Genomic DNA, 24808 nt, shown 5'->3' with positions numbered 1-24808 from the left:
TAAGCTTATAGCACCTTCAAACTTCTATTTCCAAACACTACATGCTTTAGCTTCTCATCAACTTTTAAATAAGCTCTACAAAAAACACTTTTAATTAAGCAAAAGCTCTCCAAAACACTCCCGTAGTAGATTTAAGAATCACTTTAAGCATACGATGGTCTGATCCGTAATAATCCAAATGCTTAACCAAGACTCTGCTAAAAAGATTAATCCATGGGGTTGTAGCAACAACTCTATCTAGGCGAACTTGAATATGATTTGGAGGAGATCGGCGATTATCCCAAGTGAACGGGGAACCAATAAAACCTAGATCACGCAACCCACAAAATTCTAGAGAATCATGGAAAGAGTGCATCTGAGAATCAGGTCTATCAATTCCCCCCACCTTTTCTGAAAGATCCACAATCTCATTAAAATCCCCTAGTACGAGCCAAGGAAGATTGTGTAATGAAGATAGTTGACGAAGTGTTTCCAAGAATGAATCCTTTGATTAGATTCTGGATTCCCATAGAATCCCGTAAGGCGCCATATCCCATCATCCTTTGATTCAACCAAAATATCAATATGCCCCGAACTCATGCTTTGCAAAGTAACATTCCAATCATCAGACCATAACAACATCAAACCACCTCGTCTTCCAACACTGTCAACCACCAGACTATTAGCAAAACCCAATATAAATTTTAAAAAAGAAGCTTTCGGACCACGAAGTTTGGTTTCCGAGAGGAAAACCAAACCGGGGGTGTGTTCACGGATAGCCAACCGCAAACGATTGAGCGCTCGAGTATCCCCCAACCCTCGAGCGTTCCAGCATAAGATACTCATTGAGATCGGCGGGGTTGCGAAGCAACCACCGCCATTGAATTGGATGAACTTCCAGTCGCCAAAGAGTTTACCGGGAACCGATCATCTATAAGTTCGAGACTGACTGATCTTTTCTTATAAGCCGGTTCACCTTTTCCAGATTTAATATTAGAAGGTGCAGATACACCATCATCAGTTACTCTAGGAGGAAGAAGGGCCCGTCTTTTACCACCATTTGCCTGGTCCGATGCATCTTCCATATCCGAGTGAGGGGTTTGAATGGTATCAGCTAGAGTTGGTGAAGAAGTTCGATCAGCCCCAATACCCAACAACATAGATCGTGTATGAGCCGGAATTTCCGTCTCTTCTCTCAACCAAGGGCCATAAGGGTACGCCATATAATCATCACCCAAAGGATAAGGTTTATGAGGACACTCCGTGGCGATATGACCGATAACGCCACAGATATAGCAGTAATCGGAGAGCCTTTCATAACGTAGATACACCAAAACCGGGTTAGAAACAGAGCCCAGAGCAACGCGTGCGACCCTTCTGAGAGGTTTTGTAATATCTATAATCACCCTTAAACGCATGAACGGGCCCAAGCAGCGACTTTGCTCATCGGCCTCAACATTGATAGCCACCCCAATTATATCTCCCAACATCATGCCAACATCAGATATCATACCTGTTTGGGGCATATTAAAGACCCTGATCCAAACTTGCATAGAATGGAAAGTACCAGCGTCTCCCATACTGAATCCCTCAAACTTCTTTAGCAATAGATGAGATCTGTTGTAAGACCAAGGTTCCATATCCAAAATTCGATCCACATCTTCAACATTATTTATCAGGAAAAGAAAGGTATTTGCTGCAATGATTCGAAATTCCATATCCTGCTCAAGCCGCCACATTCGCTTGAGAGCTTCACTAAACGTTTTTTTGTTGATCAGTTTGTTTGTCAATAATCTGCCAACAAGACCCAAAGGGACAAGTTGTCTTCCTTTCTCCACCAAATCATTTTTGATAGAAAGGATCTCTCTTTCATCATCAGTAATAGATAAAGCTTTCCATTGCCGCAGTAGAGAATTCATGGCCAAAGCCACCGTGTCGGAGAAAAACCTCCAACGAAGGAAAACCCAAACATCAAGAAGATAGAGTTTAAAACTTGTAAGATACGCTATTGCCAGAAAGGAAACTTGCACACGAAAAGGGAAAGGGACAGTGAGAGCGTTTGCCACGAAGGGCTAGTAAAATATTCATAGTATTTAGTGTATTTTATGTTCGATTATACATGTTTTTTTTTTAAAATCAATATTTTAATTTAAAGAATTGAATTTTATTATTATTTTTTAACACTAACAGTAAGTTAAAAATTAAATTAAAAATATGTAGTTAATAGGGCAACTTGAAAATAGGTTCTCAAGCCAAACAAAAGTTTGAGTTTAGTACCTAGACATGTTTTTTCCGAAATGCCCTTGTTGTAACTTGAAGCACACTATTAATTCCGTAATTATCAAGTGTGGAGTCGGATTCAGAATCTGATCCACTTGATTCATCAAGGTAATAAACATTTTCATCTTTTGATGAGCATTCAATTGTTTCAACGGGATAAAATCCAAGAGTGTATAATTCTTATAAGAGTTTAACTTTGTTTTTTCTTTTCATTTTGTTTTGGACATTCATTTGCATAATGATCTTCTTCATTGCACAAACAACATGTGCAATTCTTTCTTTTACCTTTTGGGCTAGGTGGTTTTTTTATTATCAAACTTTTTATAAAATTTTCTCCTATAAGGTTTTCTGAAGAAATTCCTTTTAAATTTCTTTTTCTTATAGGGAATGAATTTTCTATTAAAAGATTTATAAGTTTTATTATATTTATTTTGTTTCTGTCGTTTTAAATGTTTGTGTTGCATGTTTGTTTTACAACCATATTCTTTTACTGTGAATTTCATTTTGTCACAAAAAAGTTTATTGTTTTGTTTGTAAGATTTGGATATTATTTCATTTAATGTTACTTCATGACATCTCTTTGTGATTATATCTTTGATAAATTTAATAGCTCCTCCTAAGGTTTTGGCATAAGGGCTAGTTAAAAATTCATCTTTACTATTTATTGGTATATTAGGTATTTTATTAAAAATACTTAATTTATAATGTTCCTTTTTATCGGCATCTATTAACTGATAATAATTTGTTTAAAAATCATAGATAAATTCTTCTAGATAACATAAATTGCATAATTTAATATTATCCAGTATAAAAATTGCTCTATTTTGTTCTATTCTTTTGGCTACTAAATTAGCGTCATTATTAGAAACTCCTAAAAATTCTTGGTACAAGGCATCAACAAACAGTTCGAAATATCGATGTCCTGTCATTCCTTGTGGTAGGTTAGTTATTACTAGGTTTTCAGCCCAAGTTATCACTGCTCCTACCAAAGTCATTTTTATCATTCCATGAGTTAATACTTGTATGTTCTCATTTTTATCTAATAATGGTGTTAATTGAATTTGTACTGATAGCTCATTTGCCCAATGATCTATCCTTGATTTTTTTTCTTTTGCAGTAGAACATTTTAAATCTAGAATGTTTTGTTTTACAAATCCTGAAGTTTTTGATTCTCTAAAAATATCTGTAACATCTTTATATGTTCTAGAATATTGGTCCTGATTATATTCGAATCCTTCATTTTTGGTGCCACTACCACTACCTACATTCATTCGTAGAGTTAATAGTGGTCTAGAATCATCTTCTGATTCTGGTTCTGAGATATCCATATCTTTATATTGTTCTGTTTCTTGATGAGAATGATACAGTTCTTCTGTATTTATTCCTATTTGCTCATAATCAGATTGATCTGTTTCACTAAACATGTTCATACTTAGTTTTTCCATAAATAAGTGGATTTCTATACCATGATTCAATTTTGAATGGTGGTTCTTCTTTCAGTTTTCTTTTTCCTTCATCTATTGGAAGAAATTCCTTAAGATAGCTTAATATTTCAATACTATATTTTTCTTGTTCTATTATTAATCTAGTCGTTGCTAAACCAATATATTCTTTGAAATTTCTTTATAATTCTTGTATTGTTAGATTGATCTCGTCAATTTTACTCTCTAATTCTCCTATATCTTTTTTTAATTTTGTTAGGGATGTCATTATGATGAGGTTGATTCAGTAACAATGACTTGTTTAATTTTAAGGATGTTTTGATTCATGGTTCCAATCTTTTCAAGGATATCTTCATCATTTCTAGCAAATGATAATGATCTTCTTGGAAAAGAATGTTTTGTTATTTGGAGGTCATCTGAACTCCATTTTTTACAGAGATCTATTTCTTCAATAAATGCTTTTCGGGGATGTTCAATTCTCGTAATATTTTCAAACATTCTTTCAACAGAAATGGTTGGTGATAAGTGTATTTTATACACTTAATTTATATATGATTTTAATTGTTAATTATTGTTTTATAGCAGATTTATGTGCTAGTTGTGTTGTTTTTATGGTTGTAGGAATTATTGAAGTATTGTTGAAAAATGAGATTAAAGAAGAGGAAAATAAAATTTTGTGTGAAATTAGTAAAAAGACTTAAAGAAAAAAGAAGGAAAAGAAAGAAGAGAAACAGGAGAAGAAGAGAAATGAATTGGGCTTTAAAAATGGGCCTAAAGTTAGCGCTTAACTTAGCGCTAAATAGAAAGAGAGGAAGAGCTAACACGCAATTTTTCGGGGAGATTTAAGTGTAGAAGGCCTCATGCGCACCCGCCTGGGATTGTGAAGCGCCCGCGTGACAAGATTTTAGAGTTTTATCGGGAAGGAAAGATTTTATTTTCTTGGGCTTTTGAGTGGGCTTTTGCATAACGATATAAAAGGGATTTTTCATCAGATTGAAAGGAAGTTAGACGCTACACACATACACGTACAGAACATTAGAGATTTGAGAGAGTTGAGAGTAAAGAATTTCTGGAGCTTTAACTTGAAGAACGAAGACGGAGATCGATAGTCCGGACACGGCGTCGACGACGGATTTGATTCTTATCTTTTATTTATTTATTTTAGAATTTATGTCTGGATTTATAAACATGTTTTGTGTTTATTTAAATTCGAATATGAACTAATTTTTATAGTCTAGAGGTCGGATGGAACCTGGTGTAGACGCTTTCATAAATTCTTGATTTTATTGAATTGAGTTTCTTCTAGATTAATTGTTTTTCTAGAATTGATTGTCTTTTCAATTATCTGATCAATAATTGATTTGTTATATTTATTTGAAATATGGCACTCGGGAGAGGAGATTTTGAGTAGGACCAATAGAAAATACACTATTAATTATTTATATTGCTCGGGAGAGTGTATAATTTTAACAGAGCTTTTGAAAAGAACATTGTTTTGAATTGATCACTGCAATTAGATTCTTAATAGGGATATTGGATTTGAATTGTAGTTGATATATTTTATTCGGCACTCGGGAGAGGGAATAATACACTTAAGACTTGGCTATTAATTGATTAAAATTCATGAAGATTAATTAATTAGGATTGACTGTTGTTGAAACCAGGTGAAATATATACATCTAGACCATTTTTATCTGATTGATTTTTATTTGAAAGTTGTGTGCGTGCTATTAAAATTCATTGATTATTTTATTTTATTCTGCAAAATTCTCAAATATTGATTTTCTAGATAAAGTTTGGACTATTTTAATTACAAGAACTGAATATTTTCAATTTACTCTCTGTGGAAACGATACTTGATTCATTCACTATATTAAAACTTGACACTCGTACGCTTGCGAGCATTTTCCACAAGATGTTTTTGGCGCCGTTGCCAGGGAGTAAATTTTGATTATTTTTAGTCATGCGATGAACTCAAAGTGCGAATTCTTTACTATTTGATCCAAAGATCGAGCGAACTGCACGTGCTTTGAGAAGAGCGAGAAGAGAATAATTAAGGAACATGGATGAAGAAGAAGTAAATCAAGCTTCCCAAGTTCCAATCAGAGATCACTTTAGGCCAGTAATCCAGGCTCACTACTCTGGAATAGCTCGTGGAACTATGAATGCTAATAATTTTGAGCTAAAGTCTGCATTGATCAACATGGTTCAACAGAACCAATTTAATGGGAGCGCCACTGCTGATCCTCACCTACACCTACGCACTTTCTTGGAGATAACCAATACGGTAAAACTTAATGGTGTGTTTGAGGATATTATACGCTTACGCTTGTTTCCGTTTTCTCTCATGGATCAGGCCAGAAGTTGGCTCCAATCACTGCCACTAGGAAGCATCACTACTTGGGAGGGGATGACAGAAAAATTTCTTGAAAAATATTTTCTGAAAGAGTGGATGCCCGGTTAGCCAACTTATGGCTAAGGGCTTTTGTGATTCTATGTGTAAACAATCTTTGTTTAATATAATTTACACTTTTATATTGGCATTTTCTTTATCTTTTATCATATTATTATGTTGTGACGTACTATACGATGTTTAGATAAAGACCTTGAATATAATAGAGTGCATGTAAGATGTGATAGTAGAATGAATGACTATCATGAAACACATCTTATAATCACTTTATATTCTAAACAGTTCCTATTCAATTGAGCTGTCCGCTAATAAGGATAAGGATCGCTCGAGATTGAGACTAGCATTTGCGATGCCTAGTACCACGTTTCATTGGTATAGAACATAGAGATGTTCGAAGCATGCAAATGGATATTCATATGATGGATGATCGAACTACCCTATTCGGACTTTCCAAGTGGTTATCATTAATTGAGTGGATAAGTCCGCGGTTTTGGTTGTACACCATTAGTCCTTACTACTTGAAACATCATGGAGACTCTATATGTTAGTACTGTACTTTGGCTCGTTTACCGATTCTATGAGGGTCATTAGGTGTTGAGATTGGGTACAGTTACGACACATATAGGAGTCAATGCTTTGTTGTTAAGGATTCACCACACGCTTGCGAGTGTGGATATCCTATGCGATCTGAGGAGATATTAGTGTGACAAATCTCTGGCCAGAGTACATGATGTGCTTTAGGTTACTTGGTTTCCTAGTAGCACATGCGATGTCACTATTTGATCTTCAAGATGCATTGCATAGTTATTGAATCTCGAACGACTCTCGATGTACCAATGGTTGTTGATTCGATCGGGATATATGGATGAAGAGACCGTAATGTACGCTAACCAAAACCTACTGGTTTTTGCAGGCACTATCAGTGATACCTAGGGAATCATGGGGCAATGTTGCTAGGCGCTCTTACCATGATTCGATGGGTAATTCGGAAATTGTTGTTCCGAGTCACAAGGAGTTGTGAGCCCACGACTAGCTGTATCCCTGAACCATTGAGGGTTACACAAGTAATGGATTTCTAATCACCATTGAGATAGTTGAATTTAAAGAGTTAAATTTGGCGAAAGAGAAGTTGGACTTCTTAACTAAAGGGAGTGAAATTTTCTAAAATGATATAGGGATGAGCATTTTTGGAAATCACTGAATTTGGATTCAGAAAATTTATCTTGACTTTAAAATATGCAGAAAAGGTTTCTATGCACAATGATGAAATTGGTTTATCATTCTGAGTCACGATGAATTTTATATTAATTTCTGAACATGCAGGCTTTGCTTGTCAGGCTTGAACTTATGACTAATGGGCCCTAAGCTGTTAGCAGCCCACATTATAAATAAGTTATTGTAGTACAGAAATTAAAGACACAACCTCATAATTGAAAAGGAATTTTCGAAAATCTTGAGAGGGTCTCAAGAGGATTTTCGAAAATCCTGTCTCCCTTTTGTAAGAGAATCCAGTCTGTGATTTTTCCAAAAATTACATTCTAAATTGATAGATCAAATCTGTAAATCACTTTGATAAACATTTGATTGATTTCTAGTGCAATCAATCAGAGGGTTTCAGTTTTCTATTCGTGGACCTAATTCAGGAGTTGATCGAGCGAGTCATCAGTTCCTGGTATTTACAACAAGAGCAGATTTAATCTGTTGGAGTCCATAGTTCAAGCCATAGCTTGAAGAGGTAAAATTATAATTGTTATTATTATTTTACTTGTTTAATTTTAATCGTAAGGATTTGATACCCATGATATGGAATCGTTCCATATCAGAAAAGAAAATTTTTTAAACTTCCGCTGCTCCGGGTATCAGATCTGACTGATCTGAAAACGTGATCTAAAAGTGGCGTCAGAGACAGGTTGTTCTCAGATCAAACGATTAAAATTTATCAATTGTACAAAATTTTGGCTTCGGTTTTTGGAAAACAAAACAAATTTTTTTTTTTTAAATTTTAAGGGCAACACGGGCAGCGATTGGGCAGCGATCGTCGCTACCCAGGGCAATGCTGGGCGATACCCAAGGGCAGCGACGGGCTGCCCCAGCCCCACGTGGGGCAGGGCTGCCCGGGATCGTCCCGGGCAGCCCGAAAAATTAAAAATTGATTTTTTTTAGAGTTTTAAATTTTTGAAATTTTAGTTTTTGGTTCGATCGAAAATTGTTTTGATTAGACCACGAGGCATTGGGTCAAATTGTTTGAGTTCAAAATTTTTAAAATTGATTTTTGGATAAATTTGAATTTTTGGAAAATTTATAAGTTTTATCCGTTAAATTATATTTTATAAAATTAATTATTTTGGTACAATTGAAAATAAGATATGATCTTATGGAGATATAAGATAAAATTTGATTTTATCTTTTTACTTATGTTGCCATTGCATGTTATCCAATGATTTAATTATTGAATAAGAGGATGATCGACTGCCATGACCAATTTTGAAGGTGTATGTTAGGTTGTTTACATTTGGTTTTTATTATTGTTGTTGGGTTTTATTAATGGGCTTGGTTTATATCCCAAATTGATTTATCATTTGTAATAAAAGTGGGCCTGGTTTATGGCCCGTTCCCACCCTTAAATATGTATCCCCTACTTGTCATCGAAATTTATTGTAAATTTATTAGACTTAGTGGGAGATAAATATTTGAAAACAATGGTGGGCCCAACAGACAATAAAGACCGAAAAAATATAAATTGGAAGCTCAATGTAATAAGATTGCATTGCATATTTGCATATCACCTAGGATTGGACAGAGACTCGTGATTGGCAACCACGAGTCGATTAGATCTAGGCATCGATCATCCTTTATATAATATTTGATATTATTGTTGTATGCATGTTTAGACTAAATTGCATGAATCCCGCAAGCATACAAATTTTTAAATGATGAGATAATTTTCAAAATTAAAATCCTTCATTTTAAATATAATTTAAAATTGATATCAAGATTAACAAAAGGGAATTTAAATATTGTTTAAATATTCCTACCTTCCATCAACGATCAATGTATGAGATGCTACCCGTGGGCATGATCCGGCTCATATTATTGGGGGGGGGGGGGGGGGGGGGGGCCCGTTCGGCGGAAAGCTTTACATTGGATCGACACATGTTGTAAGTTGGGTGGAACTCCCATGAGATTGGCTCATATTATTGGGGATACACATGACGACCGTCCATCACAACTTAATATTGATGGGTCATCTTGACATGTCACAATAAACGACGTCATATTATTGGGCTCTTATTGGACATGAGGTAAAAACATGGGGGTTGCTTTGGAAGCAATTGGGCTCTACCTTTTGAAAATTATGGTTGGCTGATATTATTCGGGACTATGATTTGTTAATTGGACTCCATGTTCCCACTAAGGAAACTAGTTTCTCGTTTTCACTAGAGGGTGGTGAAATCGTTAAAATAGTGGGAGTGTGAATGCATTAATCGGTGTGAATAAATTCAACTGGCAAGCGTACCAGGTCAAGTAATAATATAGTGGACAAAGGTCCAAGTGTCGAACCCACAGGGACTGTATAATTATAATTACCAGAATATATTTATTTCTACTTAATCTAGACTAATCAAAAGAGCAAATTTAGATTTTTAACTAATAAATAAAATTGCAAATAAAATAAAATTAATTAAAACGCAGCAGAAAAATTTTGGATTACTTCAAATTTGGGAAAAGTTCGTTCAAGAACTCACGTAGGTACCAGACAATTCATGTAACAAGAAATCGATCTAAGACATCAGACTTAATCTTAGTTCACGGGAATTTTTTCCTAATTCGTTCGAAGGACTATTTCTAGAACAATCAAACCTATTCAAATATTGATGAACTAATCTTTCGTAATTCTAATCAAATTTGAATGAATGAATAACTGTGAAAATTCAGTTTACACCCAAACCGCATAATGAAACCGAATTCTATTTCTAGTCAGTTTTACACTATGTTGATTATTGAAGCGATCTAAATCGAAACCTTCTCTGTCGAATTGGAGTCAATTAACATACAAGCAAATAACTGGCCAAGAAATTTGCAAGACAAATATAAATTCGATAATCAATAAAATCAAATGAAGTCTAAAAATCTCAAATAAACAAATGAGTTTTATACATAAATTGTTTGGCCCAATCACCTGGCCTTGATCGAAAGAGAAAACTACTCAATAAATAAATTCATGATCAAACAAGGTTTTTAATCATGAATTGAAAATAAAAATAAGAAAAGAAGAAGAAACGAGAAATCTTCTCTCCCAAGTTGTAGTAGCCGCCGTCTCTGAAAATCTGGAACTGGAACCCTCCAACTCTTATTCTGATGCTAAAAAATATATTTATAGGTCCCAAATATTAAAAAGATAAAATCCTTCCCGAGAAAGAATTTTCCAAAAATAAAACTCTGGTTCCGCGACTCGCTCGAGCGAGCACTCTTCTGTCCCGAAAAATTAAAATCACGTCTCGCTCGCTCGAGCGAGCACCACCTCTTGCTCGAGCGAGCATGTTTCTGCCCAAATTTTGAAATTTTCGCGATATGCACGGACCCCGTGCCAGGTCCGTGTCTAGATCCGTGTATGTGTTATTTCCCGCGCGCAGTTTTCTTGCAAAAATCATATCTCAAGTTTCAGCCGTCGGATTGACCTGAAATTTGGATAGCAGCTTCAAAACATCTTGAAATTTAGTCTGAACGGTGAAGATCGAATTTGGAGCTTTCTAAAATTAAATATGATTTTTCTACCAAAGCTGCTCCATAATTCACTCTTTACAAATCCATTTTTCTACAAAATTAACCCGAGGAGTGAAATACACACAGATAAACTAAAACACATAAAAACACATAAAAGCAATATGAATGCACATAAAATAGACATAAAGATAACATGAAATAATGCACACAAAATGCACTTATCAACACCTGTTGGAGAACGGCGATCAGATCAATCAGAATTGATACCCGGTGCAGCGGAAGTTTAAAAATTTTATATGGAACGATTCCATAATGGGTATCAAAACTTTATGATTAAATTGTGCGTGTAAAAATTAAATAACAATTATAAACTTTACCTCCAATCTCGAATCGAGATTATGGACACCAACAGATTGCTCTGCTCTTGTTGTATCTCCCAGGAATTGATGGACGAACTGTTCTTCAATCAGGTCCACGAACAGAGATTTAATCCCTCTGATAGATTGCACTAGAAAATCTATCAGAAGTTTCTACGAAGAGAATTAATGAATTTGATCCGTTAAACCAGACTGTAATTCAAAATTTACAGGCTGGATTTTTCCCGAGCAGAGGGGAGGGGGGCGGCCACTTTTAGAGAGAAAACTAGGGTTTTTCGAAAATTGTGACCTGTGTTGTCTAATTTCTGTACTGTAATAACTTATTTATAATGTAGGCCGCTAACAGCTTAGGGCCCATTAGTCATAAGTTCAAGCCTGACAAGCAAAGCCCGCATGTTCAGAAATTAATATAAAATTCATCGTGACTCTGATTGATAAACCGATTTTACCAATGTTCACAGAAACCATTTCTGCACCTTTTAAAGTCAAGATAAATTTTTCTGAATCCGAATTCAGTGATTTTCAAAAATGCCCATCCCTATGTTATTTTAGGAAATCTTACTCCTCTACTCTTAAATAAGAAGTCCCACTTCTTTGTTCATTAAATTTAACTCTTTAAATTTAACTATTTCAACGGGGATTAAAAATCCATTACTCTGTGTGACCCTCAATGGTTCAGGGATACAGCTAGCCGTGGGCTCACAACTCCTTGTGACTCGGAACAACAATTTTCGACTTGCCCATCGAATCATGGTAAGAGCGCCTAGCAACATCGCCCCATGATTCCCTAGGTATCACTGATAGTGCCTGCAAGAACCAATAGATTTTTGTTAGCGTATAGTACGGTCCCTTCATCCATATATCCCGATCGAATCAACAACCATTGGTAAATCGAGAGTCGTTCGAGATTCGATAACTATGCAATACATCTTGAAGATCAAATAGTGACATCGCATGTGCTACTAAGAAACCATTTCTTAAAACACATCATGTACTCTGGCCAGAGATTCGTCACACTAATATCTCCTCAGATCGCATAGGATATCCACACTCGCAAGTATGTGGTGAATCCTTGACAACAAAGCATTGACTCCTATATGTGTTGTAACTGTACCCAATCCCGACACCTGATGACCCCAATAGAGTCGGTAAACGAGTCAAAGCACAGTACTAGCATATAGAGTCTCAATGATGTTTCAAGTAGTAAGGACTAATGGTGTACAACCAAAACTGTGGACTTTATCCACTCGATAAGTGATAACCACTTGAAAAGTCCGGATAGGGTAGTTCGATCATTCATCGTATGAATATCCATTTGCATGCTTCGAACATCTCTATGTTCCTTACCAATGAAATGTGGTACTCTGCATCGCAAATGCTAGTCTCAAACTCGAACGATCCTTATCCTTATTAACGGACGGCTCAATCGACTAGGAACAATTTAGAATATACAGTGACTATAAGATGTGTTTCATGATAGCCATCCCCATGTGCTACCACATCTTACATACACTATAGTATATTCAAGGTCTTTATCAAAACAACAATAGTATATCACAATATAACTATATGAAGAAAGATAAAGTCATTGCCATTAATAAAAGTGTAAATTATATTAAACAAAAGATTGTTTATACAAAGAGTCATCAAAGCCCTTAGCCACAAGTTGGCTCACCGGGCACCCACTCTTTCAATCTCCCACTTGCCCTAAAGCCAACTAGTCATACTACGTAGACCCATTGCTTCGCGATGTTTGTCAAATAATGGTCCTGGCAAGGGCTTAGTAAGTGGATCAGCGATATTGTCTGCAGAGGCCACTCTTTCGACAGTGATGTCTCCTCTTTCCACAATCTCCCGGATGATGTGGTATTTCCTCAGTACGTGTTTGGATCTTTGATGAGACCTTGGTTCCTTTGCCTGAGCAACGGCACCCGTGTTGTCACAGTACACCGGGACTGGACCAACAACTTCAGGAATGACGCCCAACTCTTGGACAAAATTCCTCATCCAAACGGCCTCTTTAGCAGCAGCTGATGCTGCAATGTATTCTGCCTCAGTGGTGGAATCCGCTGTGGTGTCCTGTTTGGAACTCTTTCAAGAGACAGCACTGCCATTGAGCATGAACACAAATCCAGAGGTTGACTTCAAGTCATCCACGTCACTTTGGAAGCTAGAGTCGGTATAGCCTTCCAATTTCAGTTCTCTTCCTCCATATACCATGAACATATTCTTAGTCCTTCGTAAGTACTTAAAATGTCCTTCACGGCTTTCCAATGCATTTGACCGGGATTAGCTTGATATCTGCTCGTGACACTCAGAGCAAATGCTACATCCGGTCTGGTAGAAATCATCCCATACATGATACTACCTATGGCTGACGCATATGGTACATGTGTCATTTTCTCTATCTCTTCATCAGTCTTGGGACACATAGACTTGGATAGAGAAACTCTATGACACATAGGTAGATGTCCTGTCTTGGACCCATCCATTGAAAACCGTTTCAATATGGTGTCGATGTAGGTTGCTTGAGTGAGTCCTATCATTCTCTTAGATCTATCTCTATAGATCTGTATCCCAAGAATATAGGATGCCTCACCCAAATCCTTCATCGAGAATCTACCTGATAACCATATCTTTGTTGACTGCAACATCCCTACGTCATTCCCAATGAGTAGGATGTCATCAACATAAAGTACTAAGAATGTCACAGCATCCTTAACTACTTTCTTGTACACGCATGGTTCCTCCGGGTTCTTGATGAAACCAAAATCCTTTATTGTTTCTTCAAATTTCTGGCTCCAACTTCTTGATACTTGTTTTAGACCATAGATTGATCTCTGAAGCTTGCATACCTTATGCTCGCTTCCCATGGATGTGTATCCCTCAGGCTGCGTCATATAGATCTCTTCCTTAATGTTTCCATTAAGAAATGCAGTCTTCACATCCATTTGCCATATCTCATAGTCATACCAAACAGCTATGGCAATAAGGATTCTTATGGACTTGAACATTGCAACTGGTGAAAAGGTTTCATCATAGTCAACTCCTTGTCTTTGAGTATAACCTTTCGCCACCAATCGCGCCTTGTAGGTCAATACCTTACCATCAGGCCCAAGCTTTCTCTTGTAGATCCATTTACACCCTATTGGAAAAATTCCATCGGGAGGATCTACTAAAGACCAAACTTGGTTTGTATGCATCGAGTCAATTTCCGACTGCATAGCTTCAAGCCATAAATTTGAATCCGCATCAGAAATTGCTTCCTTGAAGTTTCTTGGATCACATCCAACATCGGGTTCATCTTGATCCCCTTCAAGAAGAAGACCATATCGAATAGGAGGTCTTGAAGTCCTCTCGGATCTTCTAGGTATAGGCGTGTCCATCAATGGTTCCTGAGGTGTAGGATCATTATTTTGTATTTTGGGTTCTTCTCGAATTTCTTCGAGTTCCATCATCTCGCCTTTCTTATCCAATAAGAACTCCTTCTCCAAGAAGGTGGCATTCCTTGAAACAAACACCTTTGTTTCAGCAGGTCCGATTGAATTCTTCGGATACCCTACAAAATAACATAAGGTGGATCGACTATCCAACTTATCTCCCACTGTCTGCTTCACGTAAGCAGGACATCCCCAAATCCTTAAGTACGAATACTTAGGAGCTTTGCCATTCCATAACTCGTATGGTTTTTTGTCCACTGCTTTGGTGTGGACGTTGTTCAACAAAAATACCGCCGTTTCAAGCGCATAGCCCCAAAACGAAGGTGGAAGCTCAGTGAAGCTCATCATGGATCGAACCATGTCCAACAAAATTCGATTACGACGCTCCGATTCACCATTCAGCTGTGGTGTCATAGGAGGAGTCCACTGAGAGAGAATCCCATTCTCTTTCAGATAGTCCAAAAACTCGGTACTTAAGTATTCTCCACCTTGATCCGATCGAAGTGCTTTAATACTTTTACCTAGCTTGTTTTCTATTTCAGCCTTGAATTCTTTGAACTTTTCAAATGCTTCAGACTTATATTTCATTAAATATAAATACCCATACCTTGAATAATCATCAGTAAAGGTAATGAAGTAGGTGGCCATATTGAGTACCAATTCTAAATGGACCACAAACGTCTGTATGGATCAAATCCAACAGATTTTGACTACGCTCAGGTTTCCCCTTAAAAGGAGATTTAGTCATTTTTCCTTTCAGGCAGGATTCACAAGTAGGTAGAGAGTTAATATCAGACATATCAAACATGCCCTCTCCCACTAGCTTGTTTTCCTCCTTGAGGAAATATGACCTAGCCTAGCATGCCAAAGGTTTGCCGGGTTTTGACTATCGATTTTCCTTTTGTTTGTTGTTACCGGTTTATCAACATAATTTATTGGAACGTCTTTTAATTTTAAGTTATATAGATCGTTTTCAAGTTGTCCATTTCCAATCAAACATTCATTCTTGTAAATATTGCAAATCCCATTCACAAAATTGCAAGAAAAACCATCTCTATCAAGCATAGAAAACAGAAATAATGTTTTTAATTAAATTTGGAACAAATAAAATGTCTCTCAAAAGTAACTTAAAATTGTTCTGCAAAATTAAATAAACATCTCCCACAGCTTTAGCTTCAACTCTGGAACCATTTCCGAGCCTCAGCTGGGTCTCACCCATTCTAAGCCTGCGACTTCTTGTCATCACCTGCAAATCATTGCAAATGTGAGATCCACATCCGGTATCCAATACCCAAGAAGTAGTATTAAGTGAAACATTTATTTCAATATAGAACATACCCTTCGCAGTTCGCAACTGCTCTAGATATTCCTTGCAGTTACGTTTCCAATGACCGGGCTTCTTGCAGTAATGGCAAACATCCTTGGACTTTTCCATGCTTAAAGCCTTTGTCTTGTACTTTTTCTCGGGTTCGGTTTTCTTGGGTGGGGCAGAACGTTTCTTACCCTTTGTACTTGGCCCCTTCTTAGCAGAAGAAGAGGAGCCCACCAAGAAAGCCGGTTTATCCTTCTTTAAAGTGGATTCATATGTTACAAGCATATTGACCATCTCTTCAAGGGAGGCCTCTATCTTGTTCATATTGAAATTCACTACAAAATCCATCAAACAAAGAAGGAAGAGATAGAAGTAGTAAGTCTACGTTGAGTTCATGCTCCAACACCAAATCAAGCGTTACCAACTTCTGTATGAGCCAAATCACTCGTACCCCATGATCACGGACCGAAGTCCCTTCACGCATGTGACACGTCATTAGCTCTTTTACAGTAGCGAACCTTTCAGCCCTCGATTGAGCCCCAAAAAGTTCCTTGAGTTGTACGTGAATGTCAGCAGCATTCACGGTGTCCTCAAATCGCCTCTGGAGTTCATCAGACATCGAGGCTTGCATATAGCATTTGGCCTTGATATCATGGTCCCACCATGTATCAAGTTTGGCCAACTCTTCTGGACTTACATCAGCTGGTGCTTCCTTCGGAGGAGATTTTTCTAACTCGTAGAGCATCTTCTCCGAAGTCAAGACAATCTTCAACTTACGGAACCATTCCGTATAGTTTGCGCCAGTCAATTTATTTTGTTCGAGGATAGAGAATAGTGGATTACGCGAATTCATCTTTATGAAATACTGAAAAGAAACAGACAAATATCAGTGATTGTTTAATTAATTTACTAAGACATAAAATAGGCGAAATTTATTTTATGAATCTCACTCCCACTATTTTAACGATTTCATTACCCTCTAGTGAAAACGGGAAACTGTTTTCCTTAGTGAGAACATGGAGTCCAATTGACAAACTATGGTCCCGAATAATATCAGCCAACCATAATTTTCAAAAGGTAGAGCCCAATTGCTTCCAAAGCAACCTCCACGTTTTTACCTCATGTCCAATAAGGGCCCAATAATATGACGCCGTTTATTGTGACATGTCAAGATGACCCATCAATATTAAGTTGTGATGGATGGTCGCCATGTGGATCCCCCAATAATATGAGCCGATCCCATGGGAGTTCCACCCAACTTACAACATGTGTCGATCCAATGTACAACTTTCCGACGAACGGCCCCCCCCAATAATATGAGCCGGACCGTATCCGCGGGTAGCATCTCATACATTGATCGTTGATGGAAGGTAGGAACATTTAAACAATTTTAAATTTCCTTTATTTATCTTGATATCAATTTTAAATCATATTTAAAATGAGGGATTTTAATTTTGAAAATTTGTCTCATCATTTTAAAAATTTTGTATGCTTTCCGGATTCATACAATTTTGTCTAAAACATGCATACAACAATAATATCATATATTATATAGGATGATCGATTCCATTTCTAATCGACCCGTGGTTGCCAATCACGAGTCTAAGTCCAATCCTAGGTAATATGCAGGTATGCAATGCAATCCTATTACATTGAGCTCCAATTTACATTTTTTCAGTCTTTATTGTCTGCTGGGCCCACCTCCGTCTTCAAATCTTCATCTCCCACTAAGTCTAATGTATTTACAATAAATAACCATGACAAGTAGGGGATACATTTTAAGGGGTGGGAACGAGCCATAAACCAGGCCCACTTTTATTACATATGACAATTCATATTGGGCCATAAACCAGGCCCATTAATAAATCCAACAACAATAAAAACAAATGTAAATTCCTAACATACACCTACAAAATTGGTCATGGCAATCGATCATCCTTATCCAATAATATTTAATTCAAAATTAATTTATTGGATAACATGCAATGGCAATTTAAATTAAAGGATAAAATCATATTCCATATATAAAATCTTATTTACATACAAAATCATATTTTATCTTTTTATCAAAAAATCATATTTTACATATAAAATCCAATTTTATACATAAAATCATATTTTACTCAATATTTCCATAAGATCATATCTTATCATCAATTGTACCAAAAATAATTAATTTCATAAAATCTGATTTAAGGATAAAATCTAAAATTATATTTCCAAAAATTCAAATTTATCCAAAAATCAATTTTAAAATTTTCGGACTCGAACAATTCGATCCGACGCCTCGTGGACCAATCAAAAACAATTTTCGATCAGACCAAAATAGAATTTTAACATATTAAAATTTTAATTTTAAAATTAAAAATTAATTTTTCGCGGGCCGCCCGGGACACTCCCGGGCAGCCCGCGCCCCAAAGGGGCACGGGCCGGGCAGCCCGGCTGCCCCTAGGGCAGCGCCGTGCGCCGCCCTGCGCAGCCCTGGGCAGCGACCATCGCTGCCCGTGTTTTTTCCCGAAAAATTTTTTTTAATTTAAAAAATTTATTTTGTTTCAAAAACCGAGGCTAAAAATTTTTTTTTGTACAATTGATTAATTTAATCTCTTGATCTGAGCAACCTGGCTCTGATACCACTGTTGAAGAACGGCGATCAGATCAATCAGAATTGATACCCGGTGCAGCGGAAGTTTAAAAATTTTATATGGAACGATTCCATAATGGGTATCAAAACTTTACGATTAAATTGTGCGTGTAAAAATTAAATAACAATTATAAATTTTTACCTCCAATCTCGAATCGAGATTATGGACACCAACAGATTGCTCTGCTCTTGTTGTATCTCCCAGGAACTGATGGACGAACTGTTCTTCAATCAGGTCCACGAACAGAGATTTAATCCCTTTGATAGATTGCACTAGAAAATCTATCAGAAGTTTCTACGAAGAGAATTAACGAATTTGATCCGTTAAACCAAACTGTAATTCAAAATTCACAGGCTGGATTTTTCCCGAGCAGAGGGGAGGGGGGCGGCCACTTTTAGAGAGAAAACTAGGGTTTTTCGAAAATTGTGACCTGTGTTGTCTAATTTCTGTACTGCAATAACTTATTTATAATGTAGGCCGCTAACAGCTTAGGGCCCATTAGTCATAAGTTCAAGCTTGACAAGCAAAGCGCGCATGTTCAGAAATTAATATAAAATTCATCGTGACTCTGATTGATAAACCGATTTTACCAATGTTCACAGAAACCATTTCTGCACCTTTTAAAGTCAAGATAAATTTTTCTGAATCTGAATTCAGTGATTTCCAAAAATGCCCATCCCTATGTCATTTTAGGAAATCTTACTCCTCTACTCTTAAATAAGAAGTCCCACTTCTTTGTTCATTAAATTTAACTCTTTAAATTTAACTATCTCAATGGGGATTAAAAATCCATTACTCTGTGTGACCCTCAATGGTTCAGGGATACAGCTAGCCGTGGGCTCACAACTCCTTGTGACTCGGAACAACAATTTCCGACTTGCCCATCGAATCATGGTAAGAGCGCCTAGCAACATCGCCCCATGATTCCCTAGGTATCACTGATAGTGCCTGCAAGAACCAATAGATTTTGGTTAGCATACAGTACGGTCCCTTCATCCATATATCCCGATCAAATCAACAACCATTGGTAAATCGAGAGTCGTTCGAGATTCGATAACTATGCAATACATCTTGAAGATCAAATAGTGACATCGCATGTGCTACTAAGAAACCATTTCTTAAAACACATCATGTACTCTGGCCAGAGATTCGTCACACTAATATCTCCTCAGATCGCATAGGATATCCACACTCGCAAGTATGTGGTGAATCCTTGACAACACAGCATCGACTCCTATATGTGTTGTAACTGTACCCAATCCCGACACCTGATGACCCCAATAGAGTCGGTAAACGAGTCAAAGCACAGTACTAGCATATAGAGTCTCAATGATGTTTCAAGTAGTAAGGACTAATGGTGTACAACCAAAACTGTGGACTTTATCCACTCGATAAGTGATAACCACTTGGAAAGTCCGGATAGGGTAGTTCGATCATTCATCGTATGAATATCCATTTGCATGCTTCGAACATCTCTATGTTCCTTACCAATGAAACGTGGTACTCTGCATCGCAAATGCTAGTCTCAAACTCGAGCGATCCTTATCCTTATTAACGGACGGCTCAATCGACTAGGAACAGTTTAGAATATACAGTGACTATAAGATGTGTTTCATGATAGCCATCCCCATGTGCTACCACATCTTACATACACTATAGTATATTTAAGGTCTTTATCAAAACAACAATAGTATATCACAATATAACAATATGAAGAAAGATAAAGTCATTGCCATTAATAAAAGTGTAAATTATATTAAACAAAAGATTGTTTATACAAAGAGTCATCAAAGCCCTTAGCCACAAGTTGGCTCACCAGGCACCCACTCTTTCAACATCCCCATACTTAAACCTTGCTCGCCCTCGAGCAAGACATACCAAAAACAAAATGCAAACACAACATAAGTAAGGACAAGTCATTAATGTGCACAGCCTCTGAGAAGTTCAATCACCAACAAAAAATCACAGAAATTCTCTCAAATTTTCATAATACACCTTCGGTTTAACGTGAACGTGTGTGTGTGAAATGTCATTCCAGTTTCATACAACTTAGACCGAATTCATTTCAAAACTGCTTAGCAACCTATGACAATTTAGTGCAAGTTTCACTTTTCAAGTGTCCACTCCTTTCAACTACCTCTAGACATACTCACCTTCCTTGAGATAATGAATTACACACCTCCAGATTTTGCACCCGGTATTGCTTTAGCCCCAATAATTACCCGCTGACTTAGCTATAATTGGCTAGGATACGAAAAATCATTCTATTTTTTCTTTCTAATCCCCTCGTTTATAGCCCGGATGGAGCATCAATCCCATTTAACCCGCATACTTAGCCTTAAATTTAATTTTTTATAGGATTTTAATCCTTTCAAGGCCCGGATGGAATTGTATACAAAATTTTTTTTCTAGGTGCGCCCAAGATCATAAGTGTAAACTAGAGCCTCATCAAAATTCATAGAACACAATCAAGATCCACAAACCACCTATTGCCGTGCAATGGTCAAACAGACAGAAACTTCATCAAATCTTCCGTTACACTCCACTGGTCTAACACAAGTGCTTATAAATATTCACGATTCAACCTACAGTTTCTCATGTCAAGTCAAGAGCAAAATTTTTCAAAAATAAATTTTTTTTTTCAAAAAAAATTCATCATCATAGGCTACCATGACTCATCATACTCATAACAATGCAAACAAAAACAAACAAAAAGTGTATGAAAACAAATACGTAACACGACAGATGCAACACAAACACAAAGACAATGCAATACTAGTCTACCCCCCCCCCCCCCATACTTATCCCAAAGCATTGCCCTCAATGCTTCAGAACAATGAATAGAATGCAAACAAACACACAATGCAATGAAAAACAAAAACACAAAGAAAACAAAAATAACACTCCCCTGGTTTTCGATTCATTCTCTTCCTTCTTGACAGAGTCCTTCGGGACGGTATCAGCATTCTAGAATATCGGCAGGCACGACCAACTGGCATGGGACAAAAAAAACAAAACTCATAAAAACAAAACAAAAACAAAATAAAAAACAAAAGCAAAAACACTGGGTTGCCCCCCCAGTCAGCGCTAAATTTATAGTCTATAGCCCGACTATACTCCTCTCTTGAGTGGCGAAATTCAAGGTGGTTTATCCACCGTCTGTGAAAAACTCGAATCAGTCCTGCACTTGCATGCTACATCATTAAAAATTTTATGCATTGGACCAATTCCTGCAGACAACTGCACTTGTTGACATGCATCACCAACAACATCAAGCATATCAATCAAACGAATAGCAGAACAAGCTTTCAAAATTGGGCTCTCAGTAGCCAACTTAGACATAGTAAAAACTACTTGTTCATCGTTCAGTCTCAACACCAACTCTCCTCTCTCAACATCAATCAACGCCCTACTAGCAGCAAGAAAAGGACGTCCTAAAATCAGGGGAACCTCTAAATCCTCTGCCATGTCAAGAATAACAAAGTCTACAGGATAAATTAAATTATCTATCTTGACTAGGACATTCTCTACGATCCCTCTCGGATATTTAATAGAACCATCAGCAAATTTGAGAGAGATAGCAGCAGGTTCAATATTTTCTATTCCTAGTTTTCGAGCAATAGAATATGGCATTAAATTTATACTCGATCCTAGATCACACAACACATTATCAAAAGACAGACTTCCAATATAACAGGGTATAGAAAAACTCCTGGATCTTGAAATTTTGTTGGAAGCTTCTTTTTCAGCACTGCCGAGCACTCCTCATTCACTGTAACATGCGTAAGATCAGTCAATTTTTTCTTATTTTTCAGCAAGTCTTTCAAAAACTTTGCATATCTCGGCATCTGAGCTAATGCATCTGCAAAAGGAATGTTAATATGCAGTTTCTTGAAAATTTCAAGAAACTTTTTAAATTGAGAATCAAACAGCAGTTGCTTAGCTCTATGGGAGAAAGGTAAAGTAGATAAATCAAAATTTTCATTAACTTCAAATTTTGAAGTCTTACCTTTCTTACCTGTCGTGGAGGATTTTTCTGCACGCACCTCCTCTTTTTCTTCATCAATTTTCGGCCCTTCCATAGCCTTCTCTTCTTCCGGTTGCTTCTCAGACTGTTCAGATTGTGATCTCGTCACTACTATAATTGCATTCACACCTTTGGGATTTGGTTCAGTGTTGCTCGGCAGAACTCCAACAGGACGAGTTGACAATTGAGAAGCGATTTGACCCATCTAACTTTCCAACCTCTGCATCATAGCTTCTTGATTTTGTAAGCGAGCCTCAGTACCCGCCACATATTTCATCATTATTTCCTCGAAGCTCAGCTTCTTCTCCTCTTGCTTGGGCTGCCAGTTTTGATTATAATTGTTGTTGTGGAGTTGTACAGCTGTCGTCCTTGATTTCCTGTAAAGTTAGCCATTTCAACTTCAAACAACTTTTGCTCATCTTGCAGATTCCCTTGAACTGGTGCTGTTTTCATGAGTGCGACTTGGTGTGTGAGAGATTCGATCTTTGCATTCAGAGCCATTAGAGCATCGACCTTTAGAACTCCGGATTTCTTTTCTTTCTTCACATCTGGCCACCCAATATTGCTCTCTGCCATATTACCGATGATCTCCCAGGCATTTGCCGGCGTTTTCCTGAAAAAGCATCCATTAGCAACAGCATCCAGCATAGATCGAGCCGACTGATCGGCTCCATTATAGAATGTTTGGGTCTGCTGGCTGTGAGTAAGATTATGCTGAGGACATATCCTCAACATCTTTTTGAACCTGGTCCACGCCGCATGTAGAGATTCTTCCTCCTTTTGCTTGAAATATATAATATCTGAGAACAACTTCTCCATCTTAGTAGGAGGAAAATACTTGTTTAGAAAAGTCTGAACAAGTTGGTTCCATGTAGTGATGGAACCCGCAGGTAAATCATCTAACCACTCAACAGCTTCGCCTTGAAGAGAGAATGAGAATAACTGCAGTCGCACTGCATCAAATATTACCCCATTAACTTTGAACGTGTTCCAGATCGACAGAAAACGCTCCAGATGAGCGTAGGGGTCTTCAACAGATGTGCCCCCAAATCTAGCTTGCAATTGTATTAGCTGAATAGTAGAGGGTTTCAGCTCAAAATTGTTCGCCTCAACAGCGGGGCGAACGATGCTAGATCCATAGCCTTTAGTTGGCGGCCTAATACTATCCCAAACAGTACGGTTGTCCGCCATCTCTACTAGCACCTGCACCTAAAAGTTACAAAGAAAAGAGAGGAATTCAGAATCTTAAAAATAAAAAATAAAAAAAAAACAGTCTAATCTCAAGCGAAATAAAAATTCTGATATCAACACAGTCCCCGCAACGGCGCCAAAAACTTGACCGCGTTAATCGGTGTGAATAAATTCAACTGGCAAGCGTACCAGGTCAAGTAATAATATAGTGGACAAAGGTCCAAGTGTCGAACCCACAAAGACTGTATAAATAAATTACTCAATAAATAAATTCATGATCAAACAAGGTTTTTAATCATGAATTGAAAATAAAAATAAGAAAAGAAGAAGAAACGAGAAATCTTCTCTCCCAAGTTGTAGTAGCCGCCGTCTCTGAAAATCTGGAACTGGAACCCTCCAACTCTTATTATGATGCTAAAAAATATATTTATAGGTCCCAAATATTAAAAAGATAAAATCCTTCCCGAGCAAGAATTTTCCAAAAATAAAACTCTGGTTCCGTGGCTCGCTCGAGCGAGCATAGGGTCTCGCTCGAGCGAGCACTCTTCTGTCCCGAAAAATTAAAATCACGTCTCGCTCGCTCGAGCGAGCACTCTTCTGTCCCGAAAAATTAAAATCACGTCTCGCTCGCTCGAGCGAGCACCACCTCTCGCTCGAGTGAGCATGTTTCTGCCCAAATTCTGAAATTTTTGCGATATGCACAGACCCCATGCCAGGTCCATGTCTAGGTCCGTGTATGTGTTCTTTCCCGCGCGCAGTTTTCTTGAAAAAATCATATCTCGAGTTTCAGCCGTCGGATTGACCTGAAATTTGGACAGCAGCTTCAAAACATCTTGAACTTCATTCTGAACATTGGAGATCGGATTTGGATCTTTCTAAAATTAAATATGATTTTTCTACCAAAGCTGCTCTATAATTCACTCTTCACAAATCCATTTTCCTACAAATTAACCCGAGGAGTGAAATACACACAGATGAAC

The 24808-nt window shown here is 37.3% G+C and overlaps 1 protein-coding gene across 1 annotated transcript; it reads right to left on the bottom strand.

Annotated features, from left to right (window-relative positions):
* LOC140888740 (uncharacterized) lies at window positions 1–22842 on the bottom strand. The gene is made up of 3 exons (XM_073296440.1): window positions 22629–22842; window positions 21965–22071; window positions 1–2051 (listed from the first exon to the last, which is right to left on the bottom strand). Exons 1-3 carry the CDS (start codon window positions 22840–22842, stop codon window positions 822–824), a joined length of 1551 nt encoding a protein of 516 aa, XP_073152541.1. The 3' UTR covers window positions 1–821.
* Between the last annotated feature and the right edge of the window lie 1966 nt (window positions 22843–24808).

The sequence above is a fragment of the Henckelia pumila genome, chromosome 3 (genome assembly GCF_033568475.1).
Source record: "Henckelia pumila isolate YLH828 chromosome 3, ASM3356847v2, whole genome shotgun sequence".
Classification (NCBI taxonomy): domain Eukaryota; kingdom Viridiplantae; phylum Streptophyta; class Magnoliopsida; order Lamiales; family Gesneriaceae; genus Henckelia; species Henckelia pumila.
Note: the sequence above shows the minus strand (reverse complement) of the source record. Positions and strands in the feature narration are given on the sequence as shown.